The sequence below is a fragment of the Somniosus microcephalus genome, chromosome 10 (assembly GCF_052327205.1).
Source record: "Somniosus microcephalus isolate GS21.2 chromosome 10, FLI_Smic_1.0, whole genome shotgun sequence".
Lineage (NCBI taxonomy): Eukaryota > Metazoa > Chordata > Chondrichthyes > Squaliformes > Somniosidae > Somniosus > Somniosus microcephalus.
Genome location: NC_140996.1, coordinates 120,210,680 through 120,229,816, shown reverse-complemented (window position 1 = coordinate 120,229,816; position 19,137 = coordinate 120,210,680). Strand labels below are relative to the sequence as shown.

General features: G+C 44.6%; 1 protein-coding gene across 4 annotated transcripts in view; it reads left to right on the top strand.

Moving 5' to 3' along the window:
• The window catches only part of amotl1 (angiomotin like 1), a 116,095-nt gene that overhangs the window by 68,710 nt on the left and 28,248 nt on the right, over positions 1–19,137 (top strand). For all 4 annotated transcript variants that reach the window (XM_085998763.1, XM_085998764.1, XM_085998762.1 and 1 more), the window contains 2 exons: positions 13,293–13,438; positions 17,624–17,773. In XM_085998763.1, coding sequence (XP_085854889.1) covers positions 13,293–13,438; positions 17,624–17,773 — 296 coding nt within the window. The remainder of the gene's footprint in view (positions 1–13,292; positions 13,439–17,623; positions 17,774–19,137) is intronic.

The window sequence follows — 19,137 nt, the reverse complement described above, 5'->3', positions numbered from 1 at the left end:
GAACCCTTGTATCATATTTTTAACAGATTTCAAAAATCATGGCCTAGACACACTAAATGGAGTCATTGGTAGGCAATTCTATGTTGGCCACCTTGGAAGATATCCTCATTTGGGCGTAAATGCCCTCAATCAAGTTTGACTGTGCAGCTTCCCGCAAATCATAATGCAGTGTATTCAAACACTAAGAGCCAATATAAGTTATCCAATATGTTTTACATCAAACATTAGCCCCATAAACATCTGATAGAGCCCCTTTTTAATAAGCTTTTGTCCTCATTGGGCTGTGAGATGACAATCCTGGGAAATTGAAGACTTTTCCACTTTTGTCACCCAGTATCTAGATTGAACATTTCCAGGTTAGGTGTAGGATGGACCAGGTGAAAATAAAGCTGTTCACTTGGCTTAATCACAGTCTCAAGAGCATCTTCACCTGCACTGGTATGATTCTTCCACTTTTTCTGTAACAACTTTAACATTTTGAGATTGCCCACTTAGTGCCAAATTGTGCTCAATTGTGGGTAGTTTTGCACATCAATTAGAAGCTAATTTGAGGCCGCTCATCCAATTGATGTAGAACCCTTGTATCAGCAGAGGAGACTTTTCATCTGGAATCCCAGATGATGTACTAGCCCACTGTGCCACCAAGCACTCAGTAGAACCCTCTTAAGGTTAATTTGTGATTAGTTGAACAATTGTTCTTTACTAGGATTTCTCCATGGGCTTTGACTGTAAAACAAAAGTAAAGAAACATCACATGACTTAAATTCCACTACATTGATGAGACCAAAAGCTGCACTGTACAGCTTTCCTAAAAATGCTCTGAAATGGATACTACACCAATTTATTTTAAAAAATCATTATGGCAATAGGATGTTGAAGACTAGACCTTATCTTTGACACTGCCATGGAATCACAAACAAAGCAAAATTACCTTGGCCCAGAAATTCAGGTCTCCACGGGTGAGTACGCACGGGGTACTCACCCGTAAGCCCAATGGAAGTGCCGGTTTTCTGCATGCACTGCGCATGCGCGGGAAACCGGCACTTCCGTTCCCCTGAAAGAAGGGGTTCAAAGTTCGAACGCGCGCGCAGGAGAGGCTGCGCGTGTGCATCGAACTTATGTTTTTTTTGCAGGTTTCTCTGGGTGGGTAAGTCTCCAGAAGTTAGACATGTAAAAAGCAGTCGCAAGGCCTGCTTTTTATAAGGTAAGTGGTGAATTAATTAAAATTAAAACATTTTTCCACAGGTTTATTATTTTTAAATACTTTAAAGAAAGGTAAGTTTATTTTTAGCCCCGTTAGAAAATAAAATTATTTTTTTCAAAAATTTAAATTGTTTAAAATAGTTATTTCATGTAATTTATAGTTTATTTAAAAAATGTGATGTTTTAAAAAATTTATTTGAAGATTTAGTGATGTTTTGGGGCTTGTAGTATTTATAAATTTGACAGCCCTTCCTGTCAAACTTATGAATGAAGCATTCTCTGCTCTGATTGGCTCCCCATGGCCCACGTGATCCCAGGGGACGCATCGAACTAACTGCGCCCCTGGGATACGCAAGCACTGCGTGCCGGCAGTTGGAGCAGGCCCAGGATCGGAATTCCACGGGGGTCCACAGCTCAACGGCCGGCACGCAAGGTAAGTGCAGGGCGGGGGCTTACACCCGCGGGAAGCCCTCGACCCGAATTTCTGGGCCCTTGTGTTTCTTATGCTCAAGTGGTGAGAAGTATTAAAGATGTACAATAGCAAAATACTGCGGATGCTGGAAATCTGAAATAACAACAGAAAATGCTGAAAATACTCAGTAGGCCAGGCAGCATCCGTGGAGAGAGAAACAGAGTTAACATTTCAGATATGGGATCCTTCAGCAGAACTGGGAAAAAGCTGGAGCTGTAACAGATATTAAGCAGGTGCCGAGACAATTTGGGCGGGGGGGGGGGGGGTTGGTTAGGAGGTGAGGAAGAAATTGAAAGAATATACTGTGCTTATGTAAGAGGCAGGAAAGATAAAATGTTGCAAATGGGAATGGCAAAAATCATACAGCATGAAAAATGGGGGCAGGGATTATTATCTGAAATTGTTGAACTCCGTGTCCACTTCTTTGGCCAGGAGTCTTCCCCCCGCACGGCTGACCCTTTATCCCGCTTTCTAAATTCTCGTTCTACTTGGACCCCTCCCTCTGGCCTCTTACCCTCTCTAGATCTTTTCATTGCTAACTGCCGACGTGACAGCGGCCGTCTCAATTTCTCTGCTCGTCTCTCTCACTCCAACCTACCTCCCTCTGAACTTGCAGCACTCTGTTCTCGCCGATCCAACCCTAACATTATCATTAAACCTGCTGATAGGGGTGGTGCTGTTGTTGTTTGGCGAACCGACATCTACCATGCGGAAGCTGAACGTCAACTCTCCAACACCTCCGCCTGGACCATGACCCCACTAGCAAACATCAAGCCATTGTTTCCAAGACTGTCACCTCATCTCCTCTGAAGATCTTCCCTCCATGGCCGCCAACCTCATAGTCCCCCAACTCCGCACAGCCCGCTTCTACCTCCTTCCCAAGATCCACAAACAGGACTGCCCTGGTAGGCCCATCGTTACAGCCTGTTCTTGCCCCACGGAACTTATCTCTTCCTATCTCGACTCTATTTTTTCTTCCCTTGTCCAGTCTCTTCGCACCTACATTCGCGACTCTTCCAATGCCCTCCGTCACTTTAACAGTTTCCTGGCCCCAACCTCCTTTTCACTATGGACGTACAATCCCTCTACACCTCCATCCCCCACCAGGATGGCCTGAGGGTGCTCCGCTTCTTCCTTGAACAGAGGCCCAACCAGTCCCCATCCACCACTACCCTCCTCTGCCTGGCTGAACTTGTTCTCACATTGAACAACTTCTCCTCTGACTCCACTCACTTCCTCCAAATTAAAGGTGTTGCTATGGGAACCCGCATGGGCCCTAGCTATGCCTGCCTGTTCATGGGATATGTGGAACTTTCTTTGTTCCAGTCCAACTCGGGTCCCCTCCCTCACCTCTTTTCCGGTACATCGATGATTGTATCGGTGCCATTTCCTGCTCTCGTCCTGAACTAGCTAAGTTCGTTCACTTTACTTCCAATTTCCACCCTTCCCTCACCTTCACATGGTCCATCTCTGACTCTTCCCTTCCCTTCCTTGACTTCTCCGTCTCCATTTCTGGCGATCGGCTTTCGACAAACATCCACTACAAGCCGACCGACTCCCACAGCTACCTGGACTACACTTCCTCCCACCCCACTTCCTGTAAGGACTCTATTCCATTCACCCAGTTTCTCCGTCTCCGCCGCGTCTGTTCTGATGATGCCACCTTCCATACCAGTGCTTCCGACATGTCTTCCTTTTTCCTCAACCAAGGATTCCCCTCTACTGTGGTTGACATGGCCCTTGACCGTGTCCGTTCCATTTCCCACACTTCTGCTCTCACCCCTTCCCCTCCCTCCCAGAACCACGATAGGGTTCCCCTTGTCCTCACCTTTCACCCCACCAACCTCCACATTCAGCGTATCATCCTCCGCCATTTCTGCCACCTCTGTGATCCCACCACGAAACACATCTTCCCCTCACCTCCCCTTTCAGCATTCCGAAGGGACCGCTCCCTCCGCGACACCCTGGTCCACTCCTCAATCACCCCTAACAGCCCTTCCCCTTCACCTGGCACCTTCCCGTGCAAGCGCAGGAGATGCAACTTTTTGAGGATGTAACTGGTAAAATAGATAAGGGAGAACCAGTGGATGTGGTGTATTTGGACTTTCAGAAGGCTTTCGATAAGGTCCCGCATAAGAGATTAGCGTGCAAAATTAAGGCACATGGGATTGGGGGCAAGGTATTGACTTGGATAGAGAACTGGTTGGCGGACAGAAAGCAAAGAGTTGGAATAAACGTGTCGTCTTCCGAGTGGCAGGCAGTGACTAGTGGGGTACCGCAAGGATCGGTCCTAGGACCCCAGCTGTTCACAATATATATTAATGATCTGGACGAGGGAATTGGATGTAATATCTCCAAATTTGCAGACGACACAAAGCTGGGAGGGAGGGTATGCTGTGAGGAGGATGTCATGAAACTCCAGCACGATTTGGACAGGTTGGGTGATTGAGCAGAAACATGGCAAATGCACGATAATGTGGATAAATGTGAGGTTATCCACTTTGGTGGCAAAAACAGGAAGGCAGATTATTATTTGAATGGTAATAGATTGGGAGAAGGGGAAGTGCAAAGAGACCTGGGTGTTCTTGTACACCAGTCGCTGAAGGTAAGCATGCAGGTGCAGCAGGCGGTTAAGAAGGCAAATGGTATGTTGTACTCGAACCCTCTTGCTACGAAGGCCAAGAACAAGGATGTCTTGCTGCAGTTGTACAGGGCCTTGGTGAGACCACACCTTGAGTATTGTGTGCAGTTTTGGTCGCCTTACCTGAGGAAGGACGTTCTTGCCATGGAAGGAGTGCAGCGAAGATTCACCAGGCTGATACCTGGGATGGCAGGAATGACGTATGAGGAAAGATTGTGTCGATTGGGCTTATACTCACTGGAGTTTAGAAGATTGAGAGGGGATCTCATCGAAACCTATAAAATTCTGTCAGGCCTGGACAGATTAGATGCAGGAAGGATGTTTCTGATGGCCGGGGAGTCCAGAACCAGGGGTCATAGTCTAAGGATAAGGGGTAAGCCATTTAGGACTGAAATGAGGAGGAATTTCTTCACCCAGAGAGTGGTGAACCTGTGGAATTCTCTGCCACAGAGGGCAGTGGAGGCCAGTTCATTAAGTATATTCAAGAAAGAGTTGGATATATTTCTTAAGGCTAAAGGGATCAAGGGATATGGGGAGAAGGCAGGGACCGGGTACTGAATTTGGATGATCAGCCATGATCTCATTGAATGGCGGAGCAGGCTCGAAGGGCCGAATGGCCTACTCCTGCTCCTATCTTCTATGTATCTATGTACATGCCCTTTTACCTCCTCCCTTCCCACTGTCCAGGGCCCCAAACATCCCTTCCAGGTGAAACAGCGATTTACTTGTATTTCTTACAATTTAATATACTGTATTCGCTGCTCACAATGCGGTCTCCTCTACATTGGGGAGACCAAATGCAGATTGGACGACCGCTTTGTGGAACACCTCCATTCAGTCCATAAGGGTGACCCTGAGCTTCCAGTCGCCTGTCACTTTAATTCTCCGCTTCACTCCCACTCTGATCGCTTTGTCCTCGGGCTATTGCATTGTTCCAATGAAGCTCACCGTAAGCTCGAGGAACAGCACCTCTTTCGATTAGGCACTTTACAGCCTTCCGGACTTGACATCGAGTTCAACAATTTCAGATAATAATCCCTACCCCCATTTTTGATGCTGTATGATTTTTGCCACTCCCATTTGCAACATTTTATCTTTCCTGCCTCTTACATAAGCACAGTATGTTCTTTCAATTCCTTCCTCCCCTCCTAACCCCCCCTTCCCCTGTCTCTGCACCTGCTTAATATCTGTTACATCTCCAGCTTTTTCCAGTTCTGATGAAGGGTCCCAGACCTGAAATGTTAACTCTGTTTCTCTCTCCACGGATGCTGCCTGGCCTGCTGAGTATTTCCAGTATTAAAGATGTCTCTTGCCAGCAATCTCACTGAGCCACAAACTTCTTTCTTTCATTTCCCAAATAAATATATGTGCCCTCTGTTATTTCCTCTTTTATCTCAAACTTTTCCTGTGGGACTACAAATCTCTCACTTAATTGCAGTCGAGGGAGAAAGGAATGAGTCAGCTCAAATTTTTTGAATGGTCGTGCTTTGTCTTCAGTGATTTTCCTTACAGTTGTTTCAACCTGCCATAAAATAATGCAGCCCATATTAGAAAACACATTTTGGCCCATTCATTTAAAACTATCTGCTAATGATTTATGGTATACAATTGGATTGGCAAGGGGAACCACAAGCTGATTAAAGTACTTGTGAATTAATTAAAATAGATCCCTGATGTAACAGCATAACTTTTTATATTCTGACAGCAATGGCTCCTGAATCTACACCTTAATTTTTCTGTTGCCAAAAATATTGTTTCCCTGTGTTTATTTGAACTTTTACTGGATGATGTCATGAATTGGAATGTTAATAATAACAGCTTGAGATTCAACACATGGTATTAAACAAACAGGAGGCATCATTAACTCAGCAGTAAAAATTTAAGAGGTAAATTCATGTATTAATGATTTTAAGTTTATGAATATTTTAAAAAGGATTTTTATTAATTATTGCAATTTTGAGAAGTTGTAATAAAGTAAGTAATAATTAACGTTAACAACTCGCCCATAGAATCATTCGGCTGGATTTTCATGTGGAAGGCAGGTTGGGGGCGGGGGTGCTCCGCTGTGGACGGGAAACCCAGGAGAACACGTTTCCCGCAGGCCCTGCCATTAAAGTTTGAAGCCGCTGTTTCCCACCTGGAGCCAGCCAGAGGGAGCGGCTGGCTGGTTCTGGGTGGGTAGGCAGGCGGCACTAAGCTGCACAGAGGAGGGAGGGAGGGATCAGGTGGGGGCCGGTGCTGGCGTCCAGAGGATCGGGGGTGGTAGAGAAGGAAGATCGGGCCTCTGAAGGATTGTGGGAGGGAACAGCAGATTGGGGCCAGCCAGCATAGGATCGTGGCCAACTTCAGGATCATCGGGGAGGGGAAAGTAAGATCGGGGCCAGCCACCAGAGAATCGTGGCCGGCATCAGGATGATCGTTGGGGTGGGGGTCTGGGAAGGCGATCGGAGGCCTCGTGCAGGGGTGTCTGGGTGGGTAGTGGGTTAGACAGGGACCCCGGAGGTAGGTTTAAAGGCACTTACTTCCTGGATGCAGCAGTCCTTGCCTTGCTGTAACTGTCAGGTTTTACGAAGTGTGTAAAACCTGACCAGCTAGAATTAGAAACAAAATGGTGGTTAAAGACAAAATGGTGGTGTAAGAACATAAGAAATAGGAGCAGGAGCAGGAGTAGGCCATTTGGCCTTTTGAGCCTCTTCTACCTCATCTCCACTTTCCTGCACTATCCCCATATCCCGTGATTCCCTTAATATTCAAAAATCTATCGATCTCTGTCTTGAATACACTCAACGACTGAGCCTCCACAGCCCTCTGGGGTAGAGAATTCCAAAGATTCACCACCCTCTGAGTGAAGAAATTTCTCCTCGCCTCAAATGGCTGACCCCTTATTCTGAGACTGTGACCCCTGGTTCTAGACTCCCCAGCCAGGGGAAACATCCTCCCTGCATCTACCCTGTCAAACCCTGTAAGAATTTTATGTGTTTCAATGAGAGCACCTCTCATTCTTCTAAACTCTAGAGAATATAGGCCTAGTCTACTCAATCTCCTCATAGGACAATACCCTGATCCCAGGAGCCAGTCTGGTGAACCTTCGTTGCACTCCCTCAATGGCAAGTATATCCTTCCCTAGGTAAGGAGACCAGTACACAATACTCCAGGTGTGGTTTCACCAGGGCCCTATATAATTGCAGTAAGAGGTCTTTACACTTGTACTCAAATCCTCTTGAAATAAAGGCCAACATACCTTTAGCTTTCCTAATTGCTTGCTGTACCTGCATGTTAACTTTCAGTGATTCATGTACAAGGACACCCAGGTCCCTCTGAACACCAACATTTCCCAATCTCTCACCATTTAAAAAATACTCTGCTTTTCTGTTTTTCCAACCAAAGTGGATAACTTCACATTTCTCCACATTATATTCCATTTGCCATGTTCTTGCCCACTCACTTAGCCTGTCTATATCCCCTTGAAGCCTCCTTGCATCCTCCTCACAACTTACATTCCCACCCAGCTTTGTATCATCAGCAAACTTGGCTATATTACATTTGTTCCCCTCATCCAAATCATTGATGTAGATTGTGAATAGCTGAGGCCCAAGCACTGATCCATGCGGTACCCCACTAGTTACAGCCTGCCAACCCGAAAATGACCCGTTTATTCCTACTCTCTGTTTTCTGTCCATTAACCAATCCTCAATCCATGCTAGTATATTACCCTCAATCCCATGAGCCCTAATTTTATTTAATAACCTCTTGTGTGGTACCTTATCGAATACCTTCTGAAAATCCAAATACACCACATCCACTGATTTCCCCTTATCTAATCTGCTAGTTACAACCTCAAAAAACTCTAATAGATTTGTCAAACACGATTTCCTTTTCATAAATCCGTGTTGACTTTGCCCAATCCTATTATTATTTTCTAAATGCCCTGTTACCCTGTCCTTAATAATAGATTCTAGCATTTTCCCTTCTACTGATGTCAGGCTAACTGGTCTGTAGTTCCCCGTTTTCTCTCTCCCTTCTTTCTTAAATAGTGGGGTTACATTTGCTACCTTCCAATCCGCGGGAACCATTCTAGAATCAATGGAATTTTTGAAAATTACAACCAATGCATCCACTATCTCTATAGCCAACTCTTTCAAAACCCTAGGATGTAGGCAATCAGGTCCAGGGGATTTATCGGCTTTCAGTCCCATTAATTTCTCCAGTACTACTTTTTTACTAATACTAATATCTTTCAGTTCCTCATTCTCATTAGACCCTTGGTTGTCCACTATTTCTGGGAAGTTTTTTGCGTCTTCTTCCATGAAGACAGACACAAAGGGCTGGATTTTGATTGAGGAGGCGTGTAGGAGGCGGGACTACAACTTTCGGGGTTGTAGTCCTGCCTCCATCGAGTTGTGGCCAACCCACGCGATTTTCACTTGATTGATCTTGTTGAGCCCGCCCAGCGGGCTCAGCAGGCCAATTAAGGTCCACCCGACAACAGGTGACGTCACAGATTGACATTTCATCTGTCAAAAGCTTTTGACAGATTAAATAGCAGCATTTGACAGCTGTTTGAAGCTGTCAAACACTGACAATCTGTACTCCAAGTTAATTCCTTCCTCTCAGGCTGATTTAGAGATCTCTCCAGATGAATGCTGCAACTTTTGACAGCTCACGGCCATTCTGCTTTCTGTGCCGGTGAGATGAGGGACTCCCGAAACCTGAAGGAAGGAAGGCTGTAAAGGTAAGTAAATGTAAGTAAAACTTCTTTGAACACTACACACACCAAACACGCTTACCTCTGAACTCATGCACCCATCACTCACCTGAACACTGGACATCTCTAACCCTCCAAACCCTTCAGCCCGACGGTCCGCCTCGCTAACTTGGCGTGGTTTGGAGTCATCGGGAATCCCACACTTCAGCAATAAAACTAGGGATTAGGCTAAAAACTGCCTGTTAACTACCTGTTAACAGGCAGTTAATTGGCACTAATCCCCTTCCCGCCTCGGGGAGGCGGGTCCCAGCACCGGTCGGGTATCCGCCTCCTTTGAAACTGGCATGGAGGCGGGTTGGGGGCGGGATTGGTTCGTGCCCCCCCCCCCCCCCCCCCCCCGATTTCGAGATTTTAACTCCCCACACGCCTCCATTCCCGCCTCCATGGCCCAATGAAAACCCTGCCCAAAGTATTTGTTTAATTTCTCTGCCATTTCCTTATTCCCCTGTCTCAGCCTGTAAGGGACCCACATTTACTTTCGCTAATCTTTTCCTTTTTACATACCTATAGAAACTTTTACAGTCTGTTTTTATGTCACTCGCTAGTTTACTCTCATTCTATTTTCCCTTTATCAATTTCTTGGTCCTCCTTTGCTGAATTCTAAAATCCTCCCAATCCTCAGGCTTACTACTCTTTGGCAGCATTATAAGCCTCTTCCTTTGATCATCTACTATCTTTAACTTCTCTTGTTAGCCATGGTTGGACCACTTTTCCTGTGGGGGTTTTTGTGCCTTAAAGGAATGTAGATTTGTTGTAAATTATGTATTAATTCTTTAAATGCTAGCCATTGCTCGACCACTGTCATACCTTTTAATGTTGTTTCCCAATCTACCTTAGCCAACTCGCCCCTCAAACCTATGTAATTTGCTTTGTTTAGATTTAAGACTCTACTTTCGGATTTAACTAAGTCACTTTCAAACTCAGTATAAAATTCTATCATATTATGGTCACTCTTCCCTAAAGGCCTCTTTACTACAAGGTTATTAATTAACCCTTTCAATTTGCACAATACTAGATCTAAAATAGCCTGTTCTAGTTGGTTCCTCAACATACTGAACAGAAAACTATCTTGCATACATTCCATGAATTCGTCCTCCACACTATTACTGCAAATTTCCCAGTCTATATGTAGATTAAAGTCCCCCATGATTATTGTATTACCCTTGTTACATGCCCCTCTAATTTCCTGATTTATACTCTGTCCTACATTACAACTACTATTTGGGGGCCTATAAACAACTCCCACCAAAGTTTTCTGCCCATTGCTGTTTCTTAGCTCCACCCAAACTGATTCTACTTCTTGATTTTCAGAGCTAAGATCCTTTCTCTCTACTGTCTTTATCCCATCCTTATTGTCAGGGCTACCCCTCCTCCTTTTCCATTTTGCCTATCTCTTCTAAAAGTTATGTATCCTGGAATATTTAGTTCCAACCTTGGCCACTTTGCAACCACGTCTCCGTAATGGCTATTAGATCAAACCTGTTCATTTCTATCTGCGCTATTCATTCATCTATTTTGTTGTGAATGCTTTGCGCATTCAGATATAGTGCCTTTAGCTTTGACTCATTTCTCTTTTTCCCTAATGTCACCTTAGTCACTGATGCCTTATTACCTTTGTTACTCTCTCTGTCTCTTCCTGACCCACTCTGTTTATTTTTTACCCAAAACAGCCCGGTTTAAGTGGACCCCGTCCCAACGGAACATCTCCCTCTGTCCCTAGTACTGGTGTCAGTGGCCCATGAACCGAAACCCCTTCCTCCCACACCACTCTTTGAGCCACGCATTGAAACCTCTAATCTGTTTGTCCCTATGCCAGTTTGCACGTGGACAGGTAACAATCCAGAGATTATTACCTTTTGAGGTTCTACTTTTTAATTTGGATCCTAGCTCCTCAAACTCCCTCAGCAGAACCTTATTCCTAGTTCTACCTGTCATTGGTTCCTACGTAGACCATGACAACTGGCTCCTCCCCCTCCCACTCCATGTTCTCCAGCCGCGAGGAAATGTCTTTAACCCTGGCACCAGGCAGGCAACACAATCTTCGGAACTCTCAGTCGCAGCTGCAGAGAACAGTATCTATCCCCCTGACTATACTGTCCCCTACCACAACTACATTCCCTTTCACTCCCCCCACTTGAATGGCCTCCTGCACCATGGTGCCATGGTCAGCCTGCTCATCCATCCTACAGGTTTTTCCCTCATCCACACAGGCAGCAAGAACCTCATACCTGTTGGACAAGGACAAAGGCTGAGGCTCCTCCAGCACTGCACCTGGGGTCCCCTTACCTGCCTGAGTTGTAGTCACACCCTCCTGTCCCTGACCACTAACCAGACCTGTACCACTACCTAACCTAAGGGGTTTGACTGCCTCCTGGATCAAAGTATCCAGTTAACTCTCCCCGCAATGTCTGCACCTCAGACTCCAGCTCAGAAACTCAGCTGAAGTTTCTCAAGATGCAGGCACTTACTGCAAATGTGGTTGTCCAGGATCACGATGCTCTCCACAAACTCCCACATGCTGCAGTTGCGGCACACCACCTGCACTGCCATCCCTATATAACCTTGATTTATTTAATTAAATTTACTTAAATTTGTAATTAGGTAACTTAGTTTACAGTGTAGTTTCATGACTACTTACTTGATCTAGATTAAGTTAAGGGTACTGAAATTAAATATCTACCTGTAACACAAAGCACTACAAGTAGTGTAGGCAAAAAGCAGCAACTCCTTCCCTCTCTTCTCTGAATTCCCTCTCTTTCCAAATTCCCAACCAAAGCACTCTGCTGAAGTCCACTCCGTTTAATCCCGCTCTGTGTTTGGCAATATTTAAGTTGACATCCCGCCTCCTGGCAGCAGGGTGTCTGCCCACCCCTGTCCCGCCTCTCTCAAAACCGGAAATGAGCGGGTTGGAGGCGGATTCAGGTCAGGATTCTAATTTTTAAACAATTTAACTACCTCCCATGCTCCAAACACACTCGTTATTTAAGGTCAAAATTCCCCCTATTATAATAGTTTGGATTGGTTAGTAGCACACTCACCTTTGAGTCAGAACGTTGTGAGTTCAAGCTTCACTCCAGTACTAGGGCACATAGAATAGGGTGACACTCCACTGCTTACTGAGACTGCTGCATTGCTGGAGGTGCCAAACTTTGTATGATTTGTCAAATCAAGGGTCCACCCCCCTGGACGTTAAAGATTCTATGGCACTGTTTAAAGAAGTGCAAAAAGCTTTCTTAGTGTCCTGGCAAACATTCCACTCTTAACCAACACCACCCCAAAGAAAGTGGCGTAACTGGTTATTCACGTTCATGAATATTTGTGGGATCTTGTGTTCAAAATAGCTGCTACTTTTGCCTAGATAACAACAATCACTGCATTTCAAAGTGATTAATTGTATGTGAAGCCTTGAGATGTTTGAGGGATGTGATGAGGTTTTGTATAATGCAAACTTTTCCTTTTGATTACACGGTATAGCCAAATCAGTAGCTGGCGAAGTAAAAACTCTGGGCATGCTAGAGATTGATAGTCCAAGGCCAAATTTCATCACACACAAAGTAAGCCCATTCAGAAATAGGAAGGCTAGTTTTATGATATTTTAATGACACCTATCCTCATAAAAGGTGATTTGCTCGGTATACATAATAGAATAATGAGCAAAATAGGTCTAAGTGAACTTGCCCAAACTAAATCCATTATATCACCTTTCCCTTTAATCAGTTGTTTTCCCTGTCCTAGAGCAAATCCTACTCCATAATATCTGTGAACTTAGAAATGACTTTTGCCCCATCAGTGGAAATTGCAACCATCATGTAAATGTCCCACAGAGACCAATTCATCAACTCTGATAGATCCAAGAATTACTTTTGCAAAGCTAACACATCTGTAATAAATTCTCTCAATTTTGACAGAGTTTGTGCCAACTTTCTGTTTTTTCCCAAGTCAGTAGCTGATTTCTACAAACAAAATAAAAAGTAATTTTGTGATTGAAAAGTTCTTCATCTATGTAATTCTGAAAGGCTGGCCATTGATTTTCCCGCTGAATGTGCTATAACAGACAAGTTTTTCAAATGAGAAGAAAATGTCAGGTAACCTAAACTCTGCTTTAGGTTTTCTTCCTGTCTGAGGCTACCTGTCTGAGGCTACCTGGCTTGGTCCCAGCTAACAGGAAAACTACCTCACAGAGCTAACCTTGTTTTCGATTTTTCATGCAGACAAAGAACACTTGAAGGAGAAGGAAAAGCTGGAAATGGAATTGGCCGCGATGCGTTCAGCCAACGAGGACCAGAGGAGGCACATTGAAATCTTGGATCAGGCACTGAACAACGCCCAGGCCAAGGTGGTCCGGTTGGAGGAGGAGGTAAGCTGATGACCACAATGTTTGAAGAATGTTTAATTTGATTTGATTGTCCTTCTTGGTGATAGCCAGATTCAACATGGCCATAATACAATTAGCAGTTGGTATCCAATTAGAAAACAGACTTGGTACTTTTGCATATTTCTGCAGTGCTGTGGAGACAATCGTCAAAAAATACCTCAAAAGAATCAAAATTCAATTATCTGCATTTTTAGGATGCTTTACCAATATATTTAGATCCTCTCAACTGATCCTCCTTTGTGTCTGTTTTATTTAAATCATACTTTATAGAAACAATTACTAAATTATAATGCGTAGTAATTTTTCTCGAATCCTAGTTTAGAGAAATTGGTAGTATTTTTTCTTCTTCAGACAACCGAGTTTGAATGCAGTAGAGATGAGTAATGAAAACCTAAAAAAAAATTAAAATAATTGTCTGTGAATGTGTGTCTATGTGTGTGCTGATGTATGTTAACGTTGGAAAATTGAAAACCTTTTGATTTATAGCACTTAGCATTAGCATTACACCAGAGAAAATTAAAACAGTATTATACACTGTGAGCCATGTCTTGGAACAATTATAAACAGCTATAAATCCTGGACCAATAAAGCACGTGGATCAAATGGGCTACTGCACTCTGCAAAACATTCAGTTCATGCAGCATCTGTTGTGGTTACTTTAACTCCAGTGCCTGCTAGAGTTTGTCTTGTACTGGGCTAGCTGCTTCAGTCATTTCTTCAGTTGATATATGAGTATTGTGAAGTAAAACCTAACAAATCTGTTGCCTCAATAAGCACTACTAAATTGAGAGTAACCTGGCTTGTTACTGACAGAAGCATTTAGTGAGCAATGCCTCGAGAAGTTGTAGTGAAGAATGGCTACTCTCAGCCAAATTATTAACATTTGCTTCTTGCAGATTGAAGGAGGGAATGTATACAGAGCCCTTTTGGGAATCTGGCCTTGTCCTTCAGGATTATCTCCTCCAGATAGTTATGAAGTCAGTTCCAGGAGCACTTTTGCTAATACATTATAGGGTAAATATTGCATCTAAATTGTGGTGCTCCTGATTCTCCTGTGGTTAATTTTAATCACTGGAAAATTGGGAGTGCCATAAATTGGGCCAACTAACCTCCACACCCACTCCTGAGGACCTGCCCTGGGATTTGAGCCTCATAGAATTTTAGCTTCTACTTAAAGCAGTTTTTGGGCATCCACAAACTTTAAAAATAATACAATTAACCAAAAACATAGATAATGAAATATTCTATCAATGAAAGATTGGACAGTTCTTATCTGAACTTGTCATAATGAATGGTATTTTCAAACCCAATTTTGAATTGTATTTCAGTGTTCAATTCAGAAAAGACAGGCCTAGACATTAGGGCTGCGCTGGATCGGGTAGTCCCAAGGCCCACGCAATATTGGCCTTGAGCCTCATTAACATCAGACTGGCAAGCTGCAGACACCTGCTAGAGTTTGTCTTGTACTGGGCAGCTCACTGGCAAAAGGCTTGTAAATTCGGACCTCTGCATTGGTGAATGCTTTAGAGGGGAAGGGAAAGCGATCGGGATGGGGTGAGCGGGAGGGAGGGGGTGAACCAGGAGAAGGTCAATCGGGATGGGGCGGCAATTGCAGTGTCATAAATCGCAACTTCTACAAGAAGTAACTCAGGAAGTACTACTGAACGGCCAGCTGAGGGTGCCGTCCGAGGAGTATAAATACTCGGGCATGGGCCCACCTTGGCCAGAGACAATCTGGAAACAGGAAGCTAGTGACTACTAACTAGACCTCCATGTTTTGTTACAAGTCGATTAAAGCCTTGCTTTATGTACAACCAAGTGCGTAGTGAGTCTTTATTACGTCATGCAGTATTGCCAACTCTCATGATTCCATTACGAGACATGCGATTTCAGAGTGAAATAAAGCTTCACTCGTAATGGAACGCCTAAATCTCGCGATTTTTGGGGGGAAAATAAATATGCAGATTTGCGCATGCGCAAAAAAAAAAAAATACCAGGTTCAGAGGGCTTTCCATAATGAACAATCCACCGAGCGAGCCACCTCCTCCCTCTGAGCGGAGGGAGCGGCGCTCAGCTTCCTCCCCTCCAGCCCCAGCTGACGATAGTGCCATGGTCCCTGTTGCGTTAATTGGCTCTGTGACCTTGGCAGAAGGAGGAGGAGGAAGGGGTCCAAGAGATCTTGCGGTATCTTGCGCCTCCGTGGCAGCGCAAAGCGGTTGGAGCAGAAGGTGGGGGAGCAAAGAACCGAGGACAGTCAAACAGAAGAATTCCATTGGGAAAGGTATTTTATGGTTCGAGTCTGGAGTATGGCTCGCTGTAGGGGAGGGAGTGTCACACTGCTTTGTTTTGATAACGCATCAAGTATAAATCCAGTGCGAGACCAAACCAGGTTTGGCAGGGGGGTCTGTTGAATGTTCAGAGCACTTATTAAACCTAATTGACCTTAATTGAAATGTTTAGAGATCTGGGATTCTCCATTCTCTGCTTTCTAAATATTTATGGGATAAATCCACTGCTTGAACCACAGCTCGCGAACCTGTGATCACCCAGCCTGCAGCTTTCCATCCATGGGCAAATTCACGGGCTTGGAGAATGCAACATGCTAAGGAGTAGTGCATCCCTGAATTTCTCACTGTACGAGAGAGCTTTTTGCTTGCATGTATCCAGGCATGCGCTAGGCTCTGTGCTAAACAGGACAGTAAAATTCCAGCAAGGTGGGAGCCAAGCAACGTGAACAGAGTTCTGCATGGCTGGAACCTGAACTGCAGTGAGCAGTGTCCGATTAGTCTCAGATTAGTAGCCGCGGTGTAAAGGCACCCCAGGTCATAGTTGATCTGCTTTTTACGTAATATAGCTTTTTTCTTTAAAATCTCCTGCATGCTCTGCTTGGTGCTGGCTCCCAGGCTGGTCTACGGTCTTGGCCACCACTGAAATTAAGGCAGCGATCCAGGAAGCAGGCGGCTACTCCCGGGAAATTTTGGGAATGAATGCATAATTGACGGGCTGCATGCCATGCTGTGCTCCCTGTGAGTGCCACTCCCCGCTGGGAGCCCAGAATCACAGGATCAGTCGTTATCTCTACTGTGTTGTGGAAATGGTTTCCAACCTCCCAGGATTGTCCTGGAGTCTCCAGGAATTTAGGTTAATCTTTAGGACACTGCTGCGAGTAGCCTGGGAGAAAAATCAATATATTAAAAAAAAAATTGTCTTTTTAAAAATATTCTTCAAAATGCAGGGAGTGAATTGCATGGGGGTTGTGTTAGGCACCAGGTGAAGGGTGGTGATTACGGGTTGGATTTTTGAAAAGTTTTTTGGAAAGCACTTTCAGATGCAGTAATATAATTTTTGGGAAGAACTGTGATCTTTTGGAGATTAAATAAAGCCACTAATGAGGATCATAATCAAACTGTCAATCTACATTGGTCTATGTTTGAAAAAAATAGCATCTCATGATTTTTAAGAGTTTGTCTCGTGATTTATGGGATGGTGGGGTTGTCATTACTGCACTCGGGGAGGGGTTGAGAAGTGGCCGGTAGCAGGCCGTGGTTTGAATGTGGACCCGGAAGGAAAGCCTGCTTCTCCCAGCTCCACATTCAGGTAAATATTTTTGGTGACAGCTTGCAGCAGGCCCTTTAAGAACCCCAGTTAGGTCACATGCAGACCTGATTTTCCTGATTGTAGTCAGGCAGGCGCCAGCTGATTTCAGGGCAACCCAATCTTGCACGGAGGAAGTTTTTAATAGTATAGATTTTAAAACAAATGTCCTTCTTACTAGACTAAATATGCTGACTAGAACATTCCACCTATCTGAACTGAGAATATGTTCAGGTCAAATAAACTGGATTATTTCTCTGTGGCCTGTATCAGTGTTGAACAATCTTTTGTCAGTACCTTTACAATTGAGCACTTTCATCTAGTATGACGAATGCTGTTGGAATAACATTCATGCTCCTGGTTTGATTTCAGTAAACCCTGACACCAGGTGTTGTTGCTTGGACATGGAGTAAGGAAATCTAGAACTGCCTGTCATATGAGGTGTATTTATTATTCCCATTGCCCAAGAGTTCCAACATGTCCGTGACTGAGGATAATTTTATGAGATGGAAAGAAAGTTATTTTCTAGTTCAGTGTCTCCATTGTGCTGATGTGATTGTTTTCTGTTGACAGTTGAGGAAGAAACAGGTGTACGTGGAGAGGGTGGAGAGGCTGCAGCAGGCCTTGACACAGCTGCAAGCAGCCTGCGAAAAGCGGGAGCAGATGGAACGGAGGTTGCGCACACGGCTGGAGAGAGAGCTGGAATCTCTTCGAGTGCAACAGGTACCTGCTGCTTTCAGTCATCCTTTTGGTGTCAGAAAAAAGTTCAGCGCATCATCGCATCACTTGCAAAAACAATAAATTAGAAAAGTGTACAGTTTTACTGGAGACCATTTTAATTGTACAAGATGCAAAGATTAACAGGTTCATAATTGTTTAAATTTAGAAAGTTCTTAAATTGTCGGATTTCTCCTTTGTTATTTACCTCTCAGTTTATGAGGATATTCTGTTCAGCACCGATGGTGAATCTGTAAGCTTTCTGGCAAGGTTGGATCACATGGAACCATTGGTATCACATCATCAACAACAACTTGCATTTATATAGTGCCTTTAACGTAGCAAGACGTTCCAAGGGGCTTAACGTAATCAATAAAAATTTTGACACCAAGCCACAGAAGGAGCTATCAGGACAGATGACCAAAAACCTGGTCAAAGATGTAGGTTTTAAGGACCATCTTATAGGAGGAGAGAGAGGCAGAGAGATTTAGGGAGGGAATTCCAGAGCTTAAGTCCTAGGCAGCTGAAAGTACGGTCGCCAATGGTGGAGCAGTTAAAATCAGGGATGCGCAGGATGCCAGAATTGGAGGAGCGCAGAGATCTTGTAGGGCTGCAGGAGGTTACAAAGATAGGGAGGGCGAGGCGATGGAGGGATTGGAAAACAAGGATAAGGATTTTAAAATTGAGGCACTGTCGGACCTGGAGCCAGTGTAGGTCAGCAAGCACAGGGGTGATGGGAGAGCGGGACTTGGTGCGAGTTAAGATACAGGCTGTAGAGTTTTGGATGAGCTCAAGTTTATGTAGGGTGGAAGATGGGAGGCCAACCAGGGGAGCATTGGAATAGTCAAGTCTAGAGGTAATGGGGCATGGATAAGTGTTTCAGCAGCAGATGAACATAAGAAATAGGAGCAGGAGTAGGCCATTTGGCCCATTCAGTAAGATCATAGCTGATCTTCTACCTCATCTCCACTTTCCTGTACCAGCCCCATATCCCTTGATTCCCTTAATAGATGAGCTGAGGCAGGGTTGGATTCGGGCGATGTTTCGGAGCGGGACGGAGGCAGTCTTGGCGATGGCGCGGATATGTGGTCGGAAGCTCATCTCGGGGTCAAACACAGCACCAAGGTTGCGAACAGTCTGGCTTGGCTTCAGACTGGGAAGGGGATGGAAACAGTTGTCAGGGAACGGAGTTTGTGGCGGGGACCAAAGACAATGGCTTTGGTCTTCCCAATATTTAGTTGGAGGAAATTCCTGCTGATCCAATACTGGATGTCGGATAAGCTATGTGACAAATTAGACAATTGAGGGGTCAAGAGAGCTGGTGGTGAGATAGAGCGGAGTGTACATGTAGAACTGTGTTTTCGGATGAT